At 36.0% G+C, this 23,830-nt stretch overlaps 1 protein-coding gene across 6 annotated transcripts; it reads left to right on the top strand.

The window, feature by feature from the left end:
* The first annotated feature begins 8,236 nt into the window (after window positions 1-8,236).
* On the top strand, window positions 8,237-21,370 carry LOC141653003 (protein translation factor SUI1 homolog 2-like). Of its 6 annotated transcripts, XM_074460650.1 has the most exons (16): window positions 8,237-8,628; window positions 8,776-8,861; window positions 9,384-9,421; window positions 9,524-9,652; window positions 9,747-9,808; window positions 10,698-10,858; window positions 11,014-11,124; window positions 14,092-14,492; window positions 15,432-15,542; window positions 16,579-16,733; window positions 16,811-16,914; window positions 18,247-18,490; window positions 18,596-18,642; window positions 19,450-19,516; window positions 20,255-20,511; window positions 20,880-21,370. In XM_074460650.1, the coding sequence occupies exons 14-15, from the start codon at window positions 19,480-19,482 to the stop codon at window positions 20,473-20,475; spliced, it is 258 nt and encodes an 85-aa protein (XP_074316751.1). In that variant the 5' UTR covers window positions 8,237-8,628; window positions 8,776-8,861; window positions 9,384-9,421; window positions 9,524-9,652; window positions 9,747-9,808; window positions 10,698-10,858; window positions 11,014-11,124; window positions 14,092-14,492; window positions 15,432-15,542; window positions 16,579-16,733; window positions 16,811-16,914; window positions 18,247-18,490; window positions 18,596-18,642; window positions 19,450-19,479; the 3' UTR covers window positions 20,476-20,511; window positions 20,880-21,370. The 6 variants fall into 6 exon arrangements, 1 of the variants encoding a protein (XP_074316751.1); XR_012547283.1 differs by lacking the exon at window positions 20,880-21,370 and having other exon boundaries at window positions 18,596-19,516; window positions 20,255-20,284; XR_012547286.1 differs by lacking the exon at window positions 20,880-21,370 and having other exon boundaries at window positions 18,288-18,490; window positions 18,596-19,516; window positions 20,255-20,284.
* Window positions 21,371-23,830: the final 2,460 nt, after the last annotated feature.

Below are 23,830 nucleotides of genomic sequence, written 5' to 3' on the forward strand. Positions count from 1 at the left end.
TATTGTACTTTACAATCATTTGTTTGCTATGATTAGAAATAATTTAGAATACCACAACAAGAAAGTAAAAAAAAAACATAAAAAAACTAAAGATGAAAACTAAATCAAATATTATTTTTTTGGCAGCGGTCAAGAAAACTAAATCAAATATTATGTAGGTATACCTTTATTTACTGCTGCAAAAAAAAAAAAAAAAAAAAAAAAAAAATTAAATCAAATAGAGGGAATACAAAATAAAATTACAAGTCATGGTATATGTCAATAAACGTTACCTTTATTTTTATTTTTTTGATTAATGAGAAGGGATGAATTGAACCCAGAGACGTACATCGAGTAGGATCTCACCAAAAGGTTCCGAACCATCTTACAGTGGCCAATTCAATGCTCAGTACAATATCGTTTTAGGCCCTGAATTTTTGTGTCTTATATGCATGAGCTCCGGTAGCTAACATTCCTGTAGTATCTGGGTGTTTAGAAACGATATGTTGAAACAATATATTGAAACAATAACATATTTGGGTCATACCGTCTTAAGCAGTTTGCTTATCCTAACATATTGGTTGGCATATTCAATCTAAACTAAGAAAAACTTCATTTTACAAAGAAAAATAACAATTTACTAAGCTTAATCTGCTAGTTACAATTAACAAACACTTTAACTAATTACGTCGATTAAAATATGTGGTCAAATCTTCTAATACATCGGTCATTTATAATCTACATTTATGTACAATCAGCTTATGCTGAATACAATCCGTTAATTATCAATCAACCATTATTATCTCACATATCTATTTGTTACGATCCACTTGTAAATGGAGAGCTAGCTCTATTTATGCCCTCCTTTAATCTTAAAGAAGAGCAGAAAGCTCATTTCCATTTCTTCTCGTTATCTTGGCATAGAGCACTACTTTTTGCTCTCCAACAAAAGTTACCACTTTGAAGAGCCCTTATTATAGGGCGGGAACCCATAACTCCACTACCATTTCCTTTAATGCTATTTATAATTGTGAAACGGTGAATAATAACATAACCTTAGCTTTACCCTGTATTTGAGTGACATTAAAAGAAATGATAGTGGCGTGATACACGCTCGGGTAAGTTTAAATATTATAGGGCACTTAAAACAATATAGGCGAGTTTAAATCACAAATACTCTAAGATCGGCGTACAAAAGTTATCTTTTTGTGATTAGTACTTAACTTAAAACGGCCTTTTTAAGAAGTACGGAGTAATTGAATTTCAGTTGAGGAATAAACATTTATTAAAACCTGTTACATACTCAATGCAGGTGAATCTAAGTAATTCGAGTTTGTTATATTGGTTATGTCATGGAATTAAGTAATTGAAACGACACGCAATGAAACTAGCGATAACTACTCAATCCCTATTATTTTAGATTTAATTTCTGTTGTTATATATTCCGTATATATATTAGTTCAATTTAGTTGAAGTCCATTCGATCAAATTTAGTAGTAGTAGTAGTTGATAAATTTAGATAAGCTTAGTTTAGTTAAGTTTAGATCCACTTGCTCTGTTCAGTTTGGTTCAGATACGTCTAATTTAGTTAAAGTCAGACAATTTCAGTCTACAAAGCTTAGACCTTAATCTTCTTAATAAAATTTTATCGCTATAAATCTATAATCACAGTACGTAGATTACCATTAGCTTAGCGGTACAACCATTGGATTTTTTGAAATTGAGCATTGCTGAAATGTTTTTAAATTTCGTTCTAAACTTTCCAAGGCTTCTTATAAAGTCACTGAGTGCATTCGAATAATTTTTTTGATCTAAATAAATTTTACAACTTTGAAATGGCTTATTTGTCATAATAACCTTAAACTTTACGACCAAAACCATTACTAAAATGATCAAAAACTTGATGAATGCTAGGTGAAAGACAATAGATTAGACAAACCCTAATAACAACGTGCCTTTGAATGATTTTCAAGTTATGGTTATAAAATATCTGTTACTTAATAATTTTATTGTGGTTAATTCAAACGAAATATATTTAGGCAAATTATAAAAATATTTTGGTAATGTACTTTGAAAATAGCACTTGTGATATTGTTGATGAAAATTTAAAAGCTATTTATCCGATTTGATGAAACATACAACCGAATTTATGGAATGTGTCGAATGCAACATGATCTAAATTATCATCCGATTAGACGAAAATTCAAACAAATAACCGGCATAAAGAGTACACGACGATATTTTCTTTTTTTTGAAAGAAATGATCAATTCAGTAAAAAATAGTGACACGATATCTACAACATGTGTCAAATTTGACCGGATACAACTTGACTAGAACCAAATAAAATAAAATCTCGTTCAAAGAAAGATTTGTAAACTTGAATTGCTCTAAAGCACATCGTCTATCATATCGCCGCAAACAACTTTTCACAAGAGGATCATAGAATCTTGAGCCTTGACGAGAGACGATTTCATCGGCCAAATAGCCAAATTGGTAAATAAAGTAGAGGGTTCTTGCCGGATTTGTAAAAAAACTTTCACATTCGCCAAATTGGTAAAAAAATTGACACTTGCTACCAAATTGGTAAAAAAAAGTCGGGACTTGTACCAAATTGGTAAAAAAATCCTTATGCACTATATGAATAAAAAGTTTGGGTAAGCAACGTTCAGGCCTAAAAAAATGTACGACTCTAATTTCTTAGAAGAAAGTGATATCTTATAAATTGCTGAATTAACTAAAAATCAAGGTTATGAAATATTCTCCCCCATCTCACTCATTTGTTTACCTTTTTTTTATTCTTTGTAAGAGGCATTTTAAACAAAGCCAAACAAAATTATCGCGACAGAGCCCCAAAGGAAGTAATATAAAATTTTGATTACAAATTTTGCAAATAAAAAAGCACAAAAAATATACGCGACTCGTTTCCTAACCCCAACCTAGGAGTGTTAATCAGACGAGACAGCTCGCGAGCAACTCGAGCTTGGCTCGGTCAAAGCTCGGCTCGTGTGAGCTCGGCTCCAGAGCTTAACGAGTCAAGCCGAGCTAACGTTGGCTCGGCTCGAAAAGCTCTTGAGCGGCTCGAACTTGCGTAATTAGATAAGATATAACTCATATGTTATAAAAAATAAAATTGTCATGATTATATATTTGTATCACACATATAAAAAATGTCTCATTGGTTTCTAATATTTGTATATGAAACCTTCGAGCCTTGTTATTGAAAATATCGAGAGAGAAAAAACGAAAATTCAATAATTATATATAGGCTCGAGTTGAGCTCAAGTTTGGCTTGAGCTCGCGTTAAAGCTCGCAAGCTTGATAACGAGCATAATTTTTTCAAGCTCGAGATCGGCTCGAGCTCGAGTTTTACTTTATGAGCACAAACTGAGCAAATCCAAGCTCGGCTCGTTAACACCCTTACCCAACCCACCATTTATCTTTATATTTAGACCAATTTGTATTAATGAGATTCAAAACAAATTCTGATGGCTTGTTTACTTATATCAATTAGAGGCGAGGGTAACAAATTCGAGTCGATAGTGTAATCTAAAACGGTATCAAAACCTTGTTTGAAACCAGAAAAAATTAATTTTCTCTAAATCAGTTACTCAATTTATTATATTTTTTTAACAAAAAAAAAAAAAAAAAAACTTGTATCTAGTTCAAGAAAAAATTAAAAGTGTAACAAAATCGAGACGATAGGATGTCAAGTACGACATTAACTCGACTCAAATTAATTCGTATTAAACCCGAAGAGAAAAACTCAAATAAACTAAAGCCGTATTTTTATATTTACGTCTAAACGTCGAGTACCGTCACTTTTTTGTCGCATAAGCTTTTTTTTACCAATTTGGTAACAAGTGTCAACGTTTTTTTGCCAATTTGGCGAATATAGAAGTTTTTTTACCAATCCGGCAAGAACCCTTCACTTTATTTACCAATTTGGCTATTTGGCCCGATTTCATCTAACCAAATTGAGTGCAACCAACAAATCGACAACATATGTAATACCATATAACGATCCATTACGAAACTAATCATCTGCATCTTCATCATATAAGGAACGACCAAGCTCATATTTATATTTTTAGTAGAACTAAAACCAGAAAGTACTAGATCATCTAATGATAATTTAGATCCTGTTCCTGGAAATTAATTCCATATATAGGGGGGCCAACGCATGTGTCTTGTATGGAAAAATTAAAGGAAGAAGGCCCCCTCTCTATCCCACGTGATTATGGGCATTGCTAATTATATTCTAGAAATTTATACGTGTCATATGCCCATGCCCTATACAAGTACACAAATTCTCATTATAGACGGACACTATCCGTCTATACGTATAGACGGATACCATTTTTCCTCACAAAATACCCATTTGCCATAAAGTGGGAAGCACATGGGGGTGCCCCACCTTGTCCTCCCTACCCATTTTATTAGAGGTCTTTACCCGTCTGTTCGCCCCACCCGTCTATACCAAGACCTATTGATACAAGTAATTTCGGATTTCTTACAACAAATAATTCAATTTCAAATCTTAACAAACCAATAATGGAGTATAAGACAAACCCCCATTATTGTTATAATGACCTACATTTAGATTTAGGCATACATATCTAATTATTGATTTGTAGTTATTATTGATGTTTTTGCCGGTCAAATTATTTGCACTCATTGATTGCAAAAACACGGATCTTAATTATTGAGATCAAGGCATCTCAAATAATTCGGAGGCCCGGGCAAAATGAAAACAGAGGCCCTCAAAATTTGAAAAAATAAATAAAATAACTAAAAATGGGTATGACAAGGCTCAAACTCGGGTGGCTTGGGCAATTGAAACACGTTTTCACCGATGTGCTATCACCCTTTTGATAATATACATGGAGATTATTATGTATATATGACTAATGTTTTCATAATTTATACGAACACGAGGCCCAAAAATTTGGAGGCCCAGTTCGCGCGCTCAGCCCGCACCTGGTCATATGGACTAGAATCACGTATTGTACATTCCAAATTGCCAACAATAAGTTTGTCAATCATAAATTTGAGTGTTTGATTACGGCTATGAGCGCGTATTGATTGAAAAGGAATTATATTCTCATAGCCCCTTTCGCTAAGCTATGAGCGCGTTTATTAAGGTTCCTAGGTTCAAAACTGAAACATAAACAGTGAAACAAAGGAAACAAAAGAAAAATATCTCTGCAATCTGGTAAAGTACCTGTAGACAATCAGACGAAATACTCAAATGGAATATCTTATTAGAGACCGCCCATTCAAGAACTTTACTTATACGAAAAGCTTTAGCTTGACTTGCTGATTCAGCCTTGAATTTGTTTCCCCCCTCAACTCAAGTTTTTTTCACACTTTATTTTCCGTTTGTAGCGTCTGCCCTAGCTCGGCATCCACGCACTTCCTTGCTTTTCCGTTTGACTCTATGGTTGGATCTTTGCTTTTGGTTTTCGACTACTTCATGTCCAACAACCAAAGAACCAAATCCTCTAAGTCCGCGTTTGCCAAGTTGCCCCTTGATTTAATTTCCGAGTCTCAACCTTTGCACCTACAAAATAAACCCAAATTACGCTGAATCACATCCAATAGACACAACTGCTATTGGACATCCTATTCGTGAAACCAACAAGGTTGCTGACTTCATGGATTCTATTGGATATTCATGTCCAACTCTAGGTGGTTTGAAAGCCGGTGACTACAACTTACCTCTCTCATTCGAAAGCATGATATAGGTTGGTCCTACCCTAGAGGATCAACCTAGTTTTCTTACCTTATCAAAAAAAAAAAAAAAAAAAAAAAAAGACAAGTGCTATTACAACGCCTATATGAGCTAAAATGACATAACATAATGCTGCTACGTACTAAGGAGTAAGGACTAAAAAGCCTAATAAATGAGTAGAACGAATATGGTACAACCCGTCTCATCACTTAGGTAAGGACTAAGGACAATGGTTCAAATTTAAAAAACCTTGGGGTCTTGCCACGCACTTGCAAGAAGCATACCCCTAAACTACAAGCTTTGAAGCCCCGAATAGACCTAAGAATGAAAGAGAGGTCCTAGAGGCACTCGTGCTTTTCCCAGTGACTCTTACTTTCAAACACCCCGCTCCGTTGGGTATTGGATCCGCTCTTCTATTAGCATGAACGTGAATTAGATTCTATTTGTCTTACGATTAGCATGTCGCAGTGAATATGTACCCAGGACCTGTAAACACCGCCCAGTGTGTGTTCTATTTATTATACACAACTTAGTCATTACATTATCAGAGTTGTAGTAGTTAGTAATCAAGTGGGTTTGGGTTGGGGTGATTGTTCACCTTAACCTTTAATAATATAAGATACCTTTGTCAATAGAAATGAAGCAAACTTCTTAATCAATTAATTACCTTTTTATAAGAGTACTGACGATAAAAGGATTATACACAGTTATCTTTGGAGGTTGTGGACACCCTGATGATTTACACCCACAAAATGAAGTTACAATACTAAAGGTTATATCATCATTTCATTAAAATTTGTTATACAACTTTTCTTTTTGATACTCTCTCTTTGAAATTATAATATTTCATTAAAATATACTACTTACATATATTTAACCAATGATTCAATTTCATTAAAGAGGAGGGAGTAGAATTATATTCTTATAGCTAAAAGTATTACAGTGTAAAAAAACATTAAAATTTGGGACCTTATCCCCTGGCCACCAATTGTGTAAAAGTTATTGGTCATGTAACCACTTTTACTCAAATACTCTTACATACCTTAGTTGGAATTTAAAATATATTAATATTAAACCCGTGAAATTAACAAATCTGCTTTATAATTGTTGATAGGTTTTTTTTTTTTTTTTTTTTTTTTTTTTTTTTTTTGGTCAAAAATTACCTTATATATATATTTAAGGGTCTTTGTAAAAAAAAAAAAAAAAAAAACTACCTTACATTATTTTTTTTTGTTTTCTACTACCTTTATTTTTTTTATTTTTGATCAATAACTACCTACGCTAAGAATATAAAATTTGATCAGTTTTTTGGCTTTAACATATATCAGATGACTCTTTTATGCTTTAATCTTGCGAAGGCCCGATTTGGGGAAATTAAGATGTACTTACACGTAACTTTAGTAGATATTCGTGGTTATTATTGAAATATGAAAACATAAATCTTGCTTATCTTAAGCTAAAATGGAGTTTTGACGCAATTGGTCATTGTTGTTTTAAGTTAAAAGAGTCATGTAAGATAGGTTAATGTCGCTAAATTGGCCAAATCTTGTCGGATCCTCTGAATAGGTGGTTTTTTTACTAAAAAAAAGATAAAATAAAGGTAGTCTAAAGCAAGAAAAGTAATATAAGGTAGTGTTTTTACAAATAGCTATAAATATAAGGTAGCTTTTAACAAAAAAAAACCCTTGTTGATATTGAAAAATGCAATAACGTTTGAGCAGTTAAAGGTTATATTAACAATAAATATTATACGGATTAGCTATTACATATATTACAACAGAGTATGTTGTGCAGAAGCGTTGATACCTTCTATTATGCTTGTGCTCCATTAGTGTTCACGTGCATACGTATTGCCTCCTTTAGATTAAGCTCTCACGGATTTACTTTTGGACTCCTTCCCTAAAAAGCCTCATACTATGCACTCATATAGTGATATTAGACTAATAATAGAGGGTAGACCTGACAAAACCAACCCCACCCGATTGAGGCGTCCTGGAAAGGCTGACCCGAGACTCGAAATTGCTGAACTACAACCCTTGGATGTGACCCGAACCTAAATTGACACGACCCGAACATGACTCGAGCTTTGTTGACCCACAACGACTGACCGGGCCGAATGACCCAACCCAAAAATGACCCGATAAAACAGAACTCTAACTGAACAAAAAAGACTTAAAATGAATAATTTAAAAGCACGCTTTATATTATTTATGTTAAAATAAAGAATCACCACCAAAACTAAACTAAAACTAGGTACTAATGCTAAACACACCTTTGTTTATCTATTAATTGTTCACCCGAAAAGACCTGGACCCTGAATAACCCGACTTGCTTGACCTGGAAATGACTTGACCAACATATCGAAATAAACCCAAAACCCGAAATGATCCAATCTAACCAGAAATGTGGAGCACCTGAATTGACCCGACCTGATTGACTCATTTACCATAACCCGTTTACCATGTTTAATAGAGGGCGATTACCTTACTAGTAATGTTTGGCCTATAAATACCCCCACAACGCATACGCTTTCCCTTGTGGCCTTCTTACAATACAAACAAGACATTATGGCAAAGCTAGGTGCCTTCACTTGTCTTACGCTCCTTTTCGCATTAGCACATCTTGTATATTCTGTAAGTTTATTTTAACCCATCTACTTTATTTATTTGCAAATTGCAACCCATGTATTATTATCCCTAACCTTTAAAAAGAGTAAACTTACTCTTACTGTAGCTATGAATAGTATGGCCTCAAGTGTGTCCTCCACCGTTGGATTCTTCTTCAAGATCTCGTCCCTCCATTTATCCTAAAATCACAGCCACAATCTCACCTTTTCCCTCAGCCATTTCACTCCACCACTTATTCTCATCCCTCTCTTGTTTCTCACACTGCGATTGAGTTCCTCGGCAAAACCTAGGTATGGGCTGCTAATCTGAATTTCTATTCGCTTTTGATGATTTCAAAGCTATTTCGTTCCGTTATCGTTTCACTGCCTTCCGCTCTCCGTCACCGATAATGCTCAAAGTTTACTCATAAAACTCACAATCTGTTTATACATACATAGAAATTCAGGCACTTGATTGATGGAACTTCGACCCTAGCTTTCACGGGTTTGGATTTTGCGTTTCGAGGTGGTTTGGTTTTCCTCAGGTAATCTTCTCGACATCCAGTTTTGAACTAATTTTAGCAATTGATGGTTGGAAATCCGAGAATGTCAAAACTAGGGTTATGGAATTTGGAATTTGTTTATTTTGGTTTAATTTGATGGGGTAAAGTCTATTGGCGTGTTGAATGTTGCTCAGATGGTTTTTTTTTTACATTTTGTTGCAAAATTGTTGCTGTGATTGTTATGGGGAATTGAGTTTTGGTTGAGTTTGTGATTTATGAATTTGTTTATGTGTGCCATTTATCGCTAAGTGTTTAACATGAATATTCGTGTCTCAAAATGAAGTACTTGATGTCTAGGTTTTAGTTTTCCCACAAATTGTATGTAATGTGACCTTAGTACTTACCTGGTATCACTACATCATTTTTGTGTCTATAAGATCAGTCAACACCTGGTTTTCTAGATAATTAATCGAATTTACTTTAGGTATTTTGCGATTCTTTACAGTCGTTAGAATTTCTTAATGCTGGTTTTGTTAATTGTTCTCATTTTTTTTTTCCATCCAGCTTGATTTGTCGGGGAGGATGAAGCCGGAATATCTGAGGTTTGTTCATTTCTTTCATAAAGGTTTGATTATTGCTGTGTTAATTTAGACTTCAAATGATAACTTTGCTTATACCGGATTGTTCTTATAAATCATCGCTAGGTCCGCCTTTTTTTGAGATATGGCGATGGCCAAAGATGTGGGCCAGAGACGTTGACACCAATGTAAAAAGAGCTATCACGTCATTCTCGATGCTCAGCTGTTGGTTATTGCATCTTCTTTGTGGTCTTGGTACAACTATTTTTTTAATTTCCTTTTTTCTTTATTATAATTGTTGACTTCTTAGGGTGCTTGGTTGCTAATCGGGGCTGGCTTTAATAACCAGGTTGTTGTCGTCGTGGTTGGAGGTGTCTTGGTTCGAGTTGGAGATGTAATTAATAACATCAGGTATTAGTTCTACTGTGTTCCAGCGTAAGACAGTTTGGAAATGCTTTCATAGTACGATTACTTCCCTTTTTAATTGTTGGAGTTCCTGAGATTTCTTACTTACTGCCTCTGCATTAATTTAAAATAGACGTTGGTTACGTAATTTCTTCGACATGGGTTATATTTAACGGACAATGAACTTGAGTCCCTTTTCATTTTATTTTCCTCATAACATTCTAATGCCCAAAATAATTTTTCACTTCGTTTATGATATATCAATGTGTATATTGTTGCGTTAATAGTGCGTTTACTTATAACGGTAATCGCTATATCATATTGTTTCTTAGCTTATATGGCCATACAAATATACTGATAATGCAATTTGATTACAATTAAGCTGAAAGGAGTAGTTTTATACGATTATAGATTTTAGGTAATGGATTTTAGGCAATGTTATTTGTGATTTTATACGATTTAATCGCAAATACGAATTTATTTAAGAGGAATTCTAGAGAAGTGCAAAACTATTTACCACATTACCAATCACAAATTTGTAGGTGTGAATCTCAGAAATAATTAGTTCAGCGCCTTTTGGTGTTTATTTGGGATCGTAATTTGGGCCAAGTATGGATGGTTTCAGCTACTGCAGTGAGTTTTGTGAATAAAAAAGCCTAAGGCAAGTGTTTACGTAGTCAGCCTTGTATGGCGTGCTTTTCATAATCGATGTCCAATACACTAAAACTTTCGAAACATGCACAGCCTTCTTTGCTTTTACTTTTGGCGTATTTTATTTTTGTTGTTTCCATTATCTTTCAGCTTTAGCACGTGCTTTTCCTGAAAGCAATTGTTCAAGGGCTAACCGGCAGTCTTTCTTACCTTCATTTGGGACACTTTCATGCTTACCTCTCAGGTACATAGGTTAACTACAAGTCAGTTCAAGCATCTACATGCACTTTCTGGGTTTGCATTTACTTCCCCGGAACGAGGCAAGTGCCGCCTCGGGCCTACGATGCAGAACTGTTTCTGGTTGCTGTACCTGAACTGTCACTGCATGCTTGATTGCTTGTCGGGGTGAACTCTTACACTTTAACTTGTGGTGTCTTTATATTTAGTTTATTTCATTAACGATTGTCTTTTGCACATTTGCTTTTGGAAAGCGTCTGTCTCAAAACTATCTCGAAGCCTTTCTAAATTTAATTTATGACAAATTCTTGGTTAACTTTCAGCAACCTACGCTGCCTACTTACCAGTTCGCAGCATTTTTCCACAAATTCTTGCAGCCCCTGGGTTTGCATTGACTTCCTCTGAACGTTGAGAACGGCACATCAGGCGCACAGGTTGCTGACTATTCTTATTGCTGTTATGTATCTATTTACGTTTGTTTAATTGCTTGTCGTTTTGTATCACTTCAATCTTGCTTGTAGTGTCTTAAGTTGACTGTGAGAAATAAGTAATTAGGTGTGTGGACAAGGATGTAGGGGTGGGGGCTGCGGGGCCAGGCCTTTGGGATGGAATTTTTGCGGCAAGGCCAGCGTTAGATTTATTGTCCAGTTGATTGCTTATTCGGATATTATTTTGGGCATGATGGTAACTAACTTTAACAAAGGATGGATTCCAGAATCTAGAACAAAGAGCATACTTGGATAATGGAAGAGGGCGATTTATGAATAAGTCATCGAGTAATATGCTTATTACTCCAATCTAATAACAACTTAACACAAATTTTTGGGTTCAGTTCTCCTTACCAATTGGAACCTTAATTATGCTCATGGTTTTGTTACTTTGTCTCAAGGTTTGTTTATTATATGCTTTTATTTTAATGGGGTGTAGTGGTTTTTTTGAATTGTTTGTTTGATTGTTGTTTGAATTGCTGGTTATATTGAAAGTTTTGGTCTCTTTTATTTGTTTGCTTCTCGGTGTGTTTTTTAGGTTGCGTCTCCCTGTTATTTAACAAAAACAAATTGCTATTATAGATCTATTGGTGCTAAAATGGTATTTTTGTTTTTGTAGAAACTTGTCTTTCAATACTAATTTTAACTTTTGTTTTCGAGTTTATATGATTTAATCACCAATATGATTGTATTTTATACGGATCCCAGATGAGTGAAAAACTATTTCCCCCTTTCTATTCGGAAATTTTGTCTTTGTGAACCCTTGACTTATTAATTAAGGGAGTTTTGGTGGTTGATGTTTTTTGCTTTCATTATTTGGGCTAGGTATTGATGGATTCAGCTGTGGCAATGGAATTTGTGAATAAATGTGGATTATTTTGTAGTTAGTTAAGCTTGAATTTTAGTAATTTAAGAGTTGGGTTGATTGGGTCGGCAATACTTGTAGAATTTTAGTGATTGAGGTTGGTTTGTATTGGGGAACTGAATTGAGATGTTACAGAATCCAAATCCCTCTTTCTTTGGAAAAACTTATACTATAAGGGGCGATTGATGTTTATGTTATTAAGTAATTGGGGGCTTATTGGTTCAATCTCATAGAAAGGTAACAAAAAATCCCGAGTTCTGATTTATCTTAAAAAATCATAGCGTGAAAATGGTGGAGGCCAGTTCCAAGTGAGGAGGGAAGGGAGAGCATAGTACATGTTTGGTTTTGTTAAGAGTGAAGGAGGGGGATGGATAGATGATCGGAGTTAGGGATAGGAAGGGTAAGGGAGAGAGGAAGGGAGAGGGAATTGAGTGAGGGGGAGATTACCTCTGCTTTGTTTTGTTGAGATTGGAAGGACGGGGGTAAAGGGAGGGAAAGGTAGTCTATGCTTGATTTTGTTCGGATTGAAGGACGAGGGGGTAGGGGATAGAAGAAGGGATAGATAGTCTCTCCCTGCAAACTACCAGTTAAGCTGGAGGGAGTAGTTTTATATGATAAGAGGATTTTAGTCAATGCTATCTATCGCATATAGGAATTTATTTTATATGGATTCCAGAGGAATGCAAAACTATTTTCCCCTTACCATTCACAAATTCATATATGTGAACCTCAGGATTACTTAGTTCAGTGCGTTTTAGTGGTCGCTGTTTTTTGGGATCATCATTTGGGCTACGTATTGATGGTTTAAGTTGCTATAATGAGTGTTGTTAATAGATATGGCTTATTTTGGAGTTACTTAGGCCGGAATCTGAGTAATTGTGTGTGTGTGTGGGGGGGGGGGGGGGTGAGTAGATTGGGTACGCCACTGCTTTATTTTTTAAATAGATAATCTCTGCTTTATTTGGTCGAGGTTGGAGGAAGAAGAGGGGGTAGTCTTTGCTTGGATTTTGTTTATATGGAGGGGTGGGGGAATGAAATGGGATAGATAATGGGATAAGAAGTATTTGCTTGATTATAGTCATATTGAGAGAGGGGTGGGGCGAGGAGAGGAAGAGAGGGGTGGGATGAAGAAAAGAAGAGTTCATGTGTTTGATTTTGTTAAGAGTAAGAGAAAGGGAGGGGATGGATAGATGATCAGAGATGGGGGAGAGAGAGAAAGTAGTAGGAGTGAGGGTGGGGGAAAGAGGAAGGGGCAAGGAATGCACCAAGGGAGAGATAGTCCCTATTTTTTCATTGTATTAGGGAGGGAGGAACAAGGGGAGTGACACAGTTTTGTTGAGATTGCGAGACGAGGGCAGATGGGGGAATAGAGGGAGGGGAAGACAGTTTATGCGTACTTGGCTTTGTCCATGTTAGTTCAAACCATAGATAAAAGGATGAGCATCAGGCATGCTCGGGCCAGTATAAAGCCATAGTTAAAACACCAATGTAATATGGCAGGGTTGAGATGCAACACCGGTCTTATATGCAAGAGACGTTAGGTCTGTTTTGGGATGAGATGGAAAAGTTTTAGGTAGTACTTTCACTTTGATTGTTTTGTCTCGAGGTTGTGTTAATATTGATTGTTTCTTTTTTCAAATAGTTCTAAGTTTCTCGGTTTATTTTTTTTCTTATCTCTGGAAATTTATAGGAAGCTAGAAAAACTCTCCTCCCCCTTTTTTGCTATTGTTCAATTTTAAGACGGTGTTATTCATTGGTTATTGTTTGGTTGGTGAGTTGGTGACTTCCTTGATATAGCTAACGCAGGGTCATTGCATTTGTTATGATTATAATTAAAAGGGAACACTGTCGATTTCTATGCGTTAGTAGTTTTAATTCATTTGAAGAATTGGAATATTAATGGATACTCCTCATTGTGTGCTTTCTTGCTCTGTTATTATCAAATCACTAAAGACCCCCTGAAATGGTGGCTGTCATATTTTGTAATATTTGACGTCTTTTATTAGGTAGTGAACTACCATCCGCTCCTCATGATGATTCTACTGCAGGTGTGACTACCAAGAGGTTAGCGAGCAGCTTTGGAAGATTAGGGCCTTTGATAATTGATAGCCATGTCTAAGATATGGAGTTCTTAAAAAAACAGACGACAATGACAATGATCTGGCCATGTCATATGATTTTGTAGACATGTCTGAGTTGTGAATGAAGAAAATCAGTATCGGAGTAGCATTGATCAAGTTCTCGACACCCAAAGTTCTATCAATGCTTTTGACTCAAATGATTGAAGTGGTTTCTCTTAATGTTTTGCCATATTCAAATGGATGGAATAGCAGAGAACCTACAGTTAGTCCCAAAGGCGAACAAAGAGACCTGAATCATAATGAGAAGAATGCTGTTGGGGTTGGCTTTTTCAGTGGCAAATGCTTTAGAGGCTTGGGCTTCTTTGTTGGTAATTATTTCTCCTTTTCTACCTAAATTGTGGTGGGTAATTATTTATATATGATCCCTTCCAATTTACCTCATTGTTGCTTTTTAATTGGAAATACTTACTTATTATCCTTTAATATAAAGATAACCTGTTTTTTAGTGGGTCAATCTTATAATTTGTTGTGTTTTCTGATGAATGGACTTTTGTTGTTGCCATTACTTGCTCGAGAAAATGCCACACTTAAGATATTGGTTTGATCTAAAAAGGGTTTATCGGAAGGTATTCTGCTATGTGATAGAGATTTAGTTTACGAGTGTTCGGTAAGATGAGACTGTGGTGGTTCAAATTCTGCTTGTATTCGCCCTGATGCCTTAACATATTTAAATGGTTTCTCTTTGAATTTGGTGGTAGGAAGTGAACTAAGGGACTCACGAATGACAACGGTTCTCTCTTAGATTTTGGTATTAGGGAAACGAAACAAGGGGCCTAGCATGTAGCAACCCCTGTAGTCCTTTTATATCCAGTTTGATATCAATTGATCTCCTAAGTGAAATGGGATTATAGAACTTGGGTCAAAGTATATTATATCGCTTTAAGTGATGCTTATGTGACTTGCCACTTGTGGAGTCATTGAGATGCCGGTTCATATTGTTGTTGTGTTTTTGCATTATGCTGTAAATTACTTATTAGTTTAAGGAAGTAGTGTAGTTTGATTGATTGGTTGTAGACATTTTGTGTTTTTTCTAAAAAATCTGTGCTTTTCCGTGCTTCAAGAGTAGCTCTATCTATGCCCTCTGAAAAAGAATGAAACCCGAGTATGGTAGCTTAGGAATTGTAACATGGAAACACACTCCTCATCGTCGATCTTTCTCTTTAGACCTCCACCTTCCGTTTCATACTTTTCCCTCTTGCATTCTCTGCCTCTTATGTTCTCCTCTCATTATATGGTTCTCATTTTAGGGACCTTCCTTTCTTTCCTTCTCCGCCAATTCTCCTTTATTGCAGCTATAAGACTGTATGGAGCTCGGCGACGAGCCAGGCAATGCACAGCAGTGACTTGCAACACCCCAGGTTGGTTTAGCGCTTTTTACCTTTAAAATCGTACCTCTAATTTTATAACATCTCACTGTGTTGTTAATTGTAATTGTTTGAGGATTTGATTGGATTGGATTTGTTCTTATTTTGTGTGGGTGGCTGTTATTCTTCAGTTGGTGTTTGTTTGAGGTCTTTCCTTTTAATGTTGGATTGGGGTTTACTGGAGTTTGTGTTTAGTTGGTGTTCCTTTTGCCTTCTATATAGCTTTCCGTCGCTTTAGGCAGCAACATGAAAGATGCTAACTATTTAAGATCCGGTTTTGCTGGGATCTATTTGTTGGGACTTCGTTTAGATTAGATGGTTAGATTGGCAGCCTAAGGACGGAATTGTTGCTAATCTTGGGGTGTTTCGTGAGCCCATGTACTCCGGTCCAGCTAGCTCTTTTCAGTTTGTCATATTTTTGCCTCTCACCGTACCAAATTTTCTTACTTTATAGGTGTGATGTTAGCTGCTTGTTCCGCTGAATGTTGTTTAATTGGCTTGTTTCTTTAGATGTTTTTTCAGTGTTGTGGGGTGCTATGTGTCGGTCAGTGTTCGATTGACAGTTGATGGTGGGTTTTACTACTTAGTTAAGGTTTAACTTTAATGGGTTTCATTAGTCTTTGTTGCACGTTATTAGTGTATAGTGGGTACCTAACTATTCATCTGTGTACACTTGGGATCTCCTCACTGTGAACTGTACTGTGTTCTTATTTTGGCGTGCATCGTTTTTTGGTTATTGGGTGATTACTACAGGCTTATCTGATCATATTGGTTTGGGTGGGGTTATTGGGTTATTCCTTCTAATTATTGAAGTCCGTTATTGTTGTGTGGCATTCGTTATATCTACCTTCAATAGAGTTGTGTGCAATTGAGCTGTTAATGACACCGTAAAAATCTACGTGATGTTTAATGATGTCTGCATGCATTGTATGTTATCATATTAGGGTTACGATGCTTGTCAATAACCTTGCTATTTTCTCAATGTTGTTAAGTTTCACTTAAACTGCAAGTGTACCTTACTTTCATTCAGGTTTTCTGCTGGGGATTGCTTGCATGGAATGCAGGTGCTGTGGTTTTGGAGGGAGAGGTTTTTCAGCTTCTATTCTTTGTATATTGCGGCTTTAAAACTATAGTAAGCTCGGCGATGAGCTAGGCAATGTAGGGCAACGATGTGCAACATCCAAGGTTGGTTTCTGACTTTATAGGTGTATTGAGGTCAGTGTTTTATCATTCAGGTTGTCTAACAGTAATTCGAAAAACAGTTTTTGCCGGTGTGATTGAATTCAAAATAAGGGGTTGCCCACTTCTCTTATCTGGTCTTTGTTTGTTGGACACTTCTTGGCTTCTTTCCACGATGGAGTTCCAGGTATTCCTCTCTCTTTCATTTCATCACTTTCATTTTATTATGTTCTACCACGTTCACTATTTTAGTTTATTCTGACTATGTTCCATAGCTCTTTTATGAGACGGTTAATGTGCCCCCGTTAAATTTTCGCAAATAGGCTGGACTATACTTACAATGGCAATAAAGAGAGTTCATTTATTAGTCCAAACGAGGTTTCCTATCTAAAATAATTGACAGTGGGCGGGCCGACGGGTAGTTCCTAGGGGTGATCTATTTATATGAAATAGAGCCATTGTTCAAATGATCTACCAAAATTTTGTGGAGTATTTGATGTTCCTCGTTGAATTGTGCTGAATTGGATTGGTTCCATGGTGTTGTGCAACATCTTTTTTGGGAGATATATCATATATGCTCGCTTTACTGGACAATTTACCTTTAGCAAACGGTTCAAACAGTAATTGCTCGTGAGTGCTATTAACTAAATAATCAAGTTACGACTCAATTAATACGTTCTATGTTATGGGATATTGCCATTTGGCATAAGCAATGTTAGTTAAAGATCCACAATTCTTTGCCGTTGGAGTTGGCGAGCACATGTTTTAAAAGTTAGGATTGTTACACAAAACCTGTCATTTATAGCAGCTAGAGCAACAGTAATTGTTCTATTGAATGTTTTGAGCTTAGAGAGCCTACTGTTTGCTTCATTTGTTGAAATGACTTACTTATCACTTTATCAGGCGCTGTTGCTGAGCTCTCTACTCTGGAACCATCTTGGTTTAAAGAGAGTAGTGAAAATATGATTTATTTTACGTTTGCAAATCTCATATATCTTGCCTGAAGATAACAGTCTTTAGAATAACTTTAATTTGATGAACCATAATTACGTGCTACTCATCCAACCATTAGCATTCCACTTATTCAGTTTTTGATTTACTCCCGTGTCTTACTTTATTCTTTTTAAAACATTTTTTGGGTACTTTATCCTCATTAAAATATGACAGTTCCAAGAAGTATCACTCATTTGTGCCTAGCCGCATCCCTCTCATCACAAATATACAAGAAGTCCTGCTACTTTTGCGTCTATTTGCATACCGGTTATCCCTATGTTGTACCACTTGAATACCCAGCAACATTTCTTCAGTGGGTCTTGTATGTGCGAAACCACCTCAGATTATTATGTATTCATTTATTTTTTATTCACTGAGGCACATTTTTTTAACCAATTTCCTATCCTTGGAGACACATATAGTAACAACTAAGATAAATGTTTTACTTTAATAAAATATCGTCTTCCATTTCAGCCAACCTGCTTATAAACATTTGCGTCCAATTAATGTGCTCAGGGTTTTGCAGGTAAACAACTTGTAACAAAATACTGTGTTATGATGATACAGAATTGGTTCTTGGTGGATGTGAAGGACCCTCTTGCTTATGCAAATGTTGAAGTTATTGATGCAGCTGAAATGAAACCATGAGATCTTAATGGCTAACCTACTTTTTTCTTCGGTTTGACTTGATTGTTTGGGTGTTAATACATAGTATGTGGCAAAGCTTGACAAGGAGTCCAATGTGACACCACATATAGGATCATTTCAATGTAAGTGCCAATCTTCTTTGCTTCAACAATGTGTCATCTTTACACCTACACATATGGTTCTAATTTTTATTTACGTGCCATACCTCTTAACTGTCACTAATTGAGGGGGTGGATAGGCGACAACCTAGGATCATTTCATCTATCCCATCAATGTAAGTTTCTTTCTTCTTTACCCGTATTACAATCAACACAACCATCTAGCTTGTCATTTTCGACGGCCTCTACCTTTCTTCACTGCACATTGTTGAGTCCTTGTCATTTCAAATAGAACTAAAATCCCATTATCGTTTGGTTCCGGATTATGATGCAGTTAAGTGCAATGGTGTACTAACCTGCCCGTGCTTCTATCTATTGCAAAATAATCACTATTTATGCAACTTTGGGTGAGAATGTAACAATGAATAAAATGAAATAGTCTCTCCCTTTTGTTATTTCAGGGGTAAGTCTTTGTACACCCCAAGTCCTTACCTCGTCGCTGGCAAGAGCATGTGTGGGAGTACAGTAATGTTTCTGTAGTATAAAACATAAATAGCCGGGGTACGAAATACGACAGGAGTCTGCCGAGGTTTCCTAATAAACTGGGTCATGATTCTGAAATTTAGGAAACGACTAACGATGTTGCTTATGTATTATATCTCAACAGTTTTATGTAATTTCTAATATTCCTGATTTACTCTTTTCCAATTTGTGGAAAAAATGGGTAGCAATGGAGCGAAATATGACAGAAGTCCCCCAATGTTGCCTCATAAACTGGGCCATGATTCTGAATTGTAGGAAACGAGTACCGATGGTGCTGGTGTATTATATATCTACAGTTTTATGTACTTTCGAATATTACTGAATGTTCGTAATGGTGTATAGCTGAAGTTGCTGAGAATATATTTCTTACATCTTTTATTTTCGCTTTTCCAATATAGGTTTAGTCAATTCATATAAACAAAAAGTACTTATTTGTCCAGGATCACTTCTTATCCAGTAGCCAAGTTTTCATGTCTGACATAGACATCCAGACTCCCGCTGCCTTTGGTAAGTTCATCTGCTGATAATCTTGTCCTCACATTTCCATTGTCAATGAAGACAGAGAATCACTATTGTGTGACTTGGTAGTTTACGTAGCAATTGGTCGGCACAAATTTATGACGTGTCAACTGTCAACCAACAACATCCCGGTGTTTTGAACATTTGGGAAAAGTTGCTCATGTAGTCGTGTGTATCCCCTTTACCTTGTCATATGTGTGTTCTTTTAAGCATCGGAGTTGACGTTGCATAATCGAATAGATCCCTAATGTTTTTTTGTTACTGATGGTCCGATACTAGATAGGAAGACTTGCTATTAAACTATATTGACCTTCTTTAGTCAAATTATATTGACCTTTAATGTTCTAATATATTTCTTGACAAGGTATGATGTGAATAGGTTTACGACTTGTTGTTAATGTGTGTGTGTGTGTCCCCAGCGTTTTGATCTCCGATCTTCTAGCATGTCATGTCACCGTGGCGTGACTCTACTCAACAAACATGACATGTCAACGTGTCATTTCTGACTCATGCGAAAGAGTTTATCTCTGCAGAAAAAAAAAGTCAGATAGAATGGGTTTTGTTTGTTTGCTTAATGTGGTATTAAGCTGCTTGTCTTGAATCTTTTTATTCTATGGTGGTGTTCAAATTACTTCTTTTTGGATCCCAGACTTTTTTTTTCATTCTTAATGATTTTTGGTTCGTTCAGTGTCTGAACCTTCTTAGCATTTAATGACTTGCATTTAGATCCTTTTGCTGACGCAAATGCTGAGAACTCTGGTGCTGGGACAGAAGATTATGTGCACATCAGTGTACGACAAAGGAACGGTAAAAAGAGCCTGACTACAGTGCAAGGATTGAAGAGAGAATTCAGCTATAACAAAATCCTAAAGGACCTCGAGAAGGAACTTTGTTGTAATGGTACTTTTGTTCAGGACCTAGAACTAGGCCAGATTATCCTGCTCTAAGACGACCAGAGTGATAATGCTACCTTCCTCGTTCAGGTAAAATTTACATCTAATTAACTGAAAAGAATCACTAAATAGACTCCCCTTTCTACCTGAGTTGTCAAATAATGACTATATTTTCCTATATTTTTTTCCCCAAATATTCATTGACTACTAAAAATCGATGATATGAAAATACAATACATGCTATATCTGTACTTATATTTGTAAAGTCATGGTCAAAGTTGACATCAGTTTATTATCAAGATTTTATAGTCAAATGTGATTAACACATTTGGGGTGCATTTAGTAGCTCGATTTGCTCGATGTCATTCTCTTAATGTTTAAATCGTCACAAGAGCAATGCTGTTGGTAATGTGTAAGTTGTTCCGAAGATCCTAACCCCTTATTTTTTACATGTTTAGCATGAACAAGCTGTCATTGTGAAGAAAGAGCACATCAAAATCCACGGATTCTGAGTTGCCAGACTGCTTCGAGGATCGGGGTGTACTTGCTACATGATTCCGAGTATGGAGGTTGTGTGCGAATCTATATTAGTAACCCTGATGGTGTTCTAGCATAGTTGTATCTTGGCTTCATTCTGTGTTTGAAATGAGGTCGCCTACACAATTAGCTAAATCGGGGCACCGCCCCAGTGGCGTCAAATTAAACTGGTGTAGTGGGAGAAAGGGAATCGAACATTCGAATTTCAGATTGAATTTCCCCGCAATAATGGCATCAGATTAAACTGGTGTACTGTTAGACCTCTCGCATCATTTATCATCGCACTGACTTCTAATATTAGTGTATATGTGACATAACAAATACGATAAATGATGTTTGCAACTTAGCTTTCTAGCGGGTAACAGTCACATGAACAAAAAAGAACTTCAGGATTTGTTAGCGAGAGTTTAATCAAGAAACCGATATTTTTGTGCTCTGGATAAGATCTAAATTATAAATATTTCCCAATTGCACAAGGCAGCAGAAGAGACGTTGCGCATGTTCGATTTCGTAAATCGACCTTCAACATTTTGCACATGGTATACAATGACCCACAGCCCACAGGTTCTTTGGTAGCTGTTAGGGTGGTCATTTGAGTGTCGATAATTTCTGAAAGCGGTGGTTGTAAGAACCGGAATCAACTACTACGAATGCTTTGCATTATCGACTCTCTATTACTCCAAATACATATGCTAAGTTGTAGTGTTAACTATGTTCTGTGTGTAAGATATTTCCAAACTTACACTGTGTCCCTATATGTCCGGTTGATATGAGTTACGTCCGTTCACACGACAATGCCCCTGAAGTGTTTTGCTAAACTATGTTGTATTTTAGGTTTTGTAAGGTGCTATTTATTCCTTTTATTTGCACCGGTGTACTCTGTGTAATATAGTACTTACCGTCTTCATATAGATTTTGAAAAATGTAAATTGCAATATCCATTTCTGTTACGATGCTTACTAATGAGATCACCTATACAATTAATCAAATTGGGGCACCGCGCCCGGTAGGGCGCGGAGCAACGACTAGTTAAATTAAAAGTGAAAAACACATACACTCCGTATGATCTAACATATTAGTAGATATAATGTACAATTTTTAAATTAAATCAAAATGAACGGAACCAAATAAGCTCGTATTATTATTTGTTTTTACTTTTTAGGCGGCTTAATATAACGGTTATTAAGGTAATTAAAGTTGTGATATGCAGCAAGATTGCGTGTATGTAATCCATATAAAGACGGGAGATGTGGCTGATGCGGGGACAGATTCGACGGTGTCACTGACGTTATATGACGCGCAAGGTAACTCGGTTAGTCAGACAAATCTATGGAACATAGGGATAATGGAATCAGGACACGACTATTTTGAGAAGAATAACTTGGACATGTTTAGCATTAAAGGAAAGTGTCTTGCTTCCCAAGTTTGCAAAATCAAGTTGAGTAATGCCGATGACACCCGAAAAGGTGGTTGGTACGTCGAATACCTAAAGGTCAGCACTAATGATTTCCACAACGATGTATGCACCCACAACTCCTTCCCTATTAATCATTGGCTATCCAAGGAGGACCACGCTATTAGCATTACCGTCAGCAGATGCTAGTCTATTGATATATCTATATATATGTCACGTTGGGGGTTTGGAGACTTGCCTCTATATGGTTTTACCATTGCTTGTACAAATAAGTGTGGAGAATAATATGAATAAAGTGCTTCTTATGTTTCAATAATATCATCCCATTTTGGGATCATTGGTGGCGCTCGTCCCCGTTAAAAATGGGAAAATTCAAAACTTTTAGTTAAATTGTGGAGAATATGAATGAATAAAGTGGAGAATATGAATGAATAAAGTGCTTCTTGTGATTCAAATGCATTATCCAAATTTTGGGATGTATTGGTATTACTCCCTATTTTCCAGACAATAATTTACGTTTGTCTTTTCCCTCGTAATATAAAAATAAAGGTAAGTTATTTACTGAGACAGAGAGAATATTATGTATGATCTCGATTCTCGAGACATATCAAAGCCTTTTTTAGGACTTTAGAATCATTCCCTTGTTTTCACCGGTGGGCGGAAATCCATAATTCCCGTCAATGGGACATTCAATTAAAACTAACAATTTGGGGAGTAAATGGTTTAGTATTATGGAGATTAGACTTGAAAAAAAAAAACTGAAGGAGATCAAATCGAGTGCAAATAATATCTCGAAATACAGATGTTTTGGCAAGATGAAGTTGCTATGTGCTAAACGCCTAAACTACATGCGTGTAGAGCAGCAAGTTTCTTTGGGCTTTAGGCCCAAACTTTAGCCCAAAACCTATATCGATCGTATTCATGGACCATGGTACTAAAACTTCCGTAACACCAAATTGTACACCCGTTACCCTGTACAAGTAAGACGGACTGATCAAAATTATTAGTGAAAATTATTATTTACTACCTAGTATTTACCATATTTTACAAACTATCACCTTCCATTTTGTGTATTACAAATAACCACCTACATTACACTGTATATATCCGAACTCCCACCATATTTCATTCCCGAACATCATTTAACATAATTCCCGACTCATTAAGTTAATATACTATAGAAGACCAAAATACCCTTATCTTAATTCACGCATAACACACACTAACACTTAAAACTAAAAGAGTAAACAGACATCATTCATCACAACACATGTCACTCATGACTCGATAGTGACTCAATCTGATTAAGCTCATCAATGAAATAGTTTAAATGTTGATCCAAATGAAATCTATTATGTATTTTAACCGATGATTTTAACTAACTCCAAAAATCGATTTTGTGATATTATACATGCAAATAAAGACAAATTTAAATACTTCCTTCATTCCAATCAATTC

The sequence above is a fragment of the Silene latifolia genome, chromosome 4 (genome assembly GCF_048544455.1).
Source record: "Silene latifolia isolate original U9 population chromosome 4, ASM4854445v1, whole genome shotgun sequence".
Lineage (NCBI taxonomy): Eukaryota > Viridiplantae > Streptophyta > Magnoliopsida > Caryophyllales > Caryophyllaceae > Silene > Silene latifolia.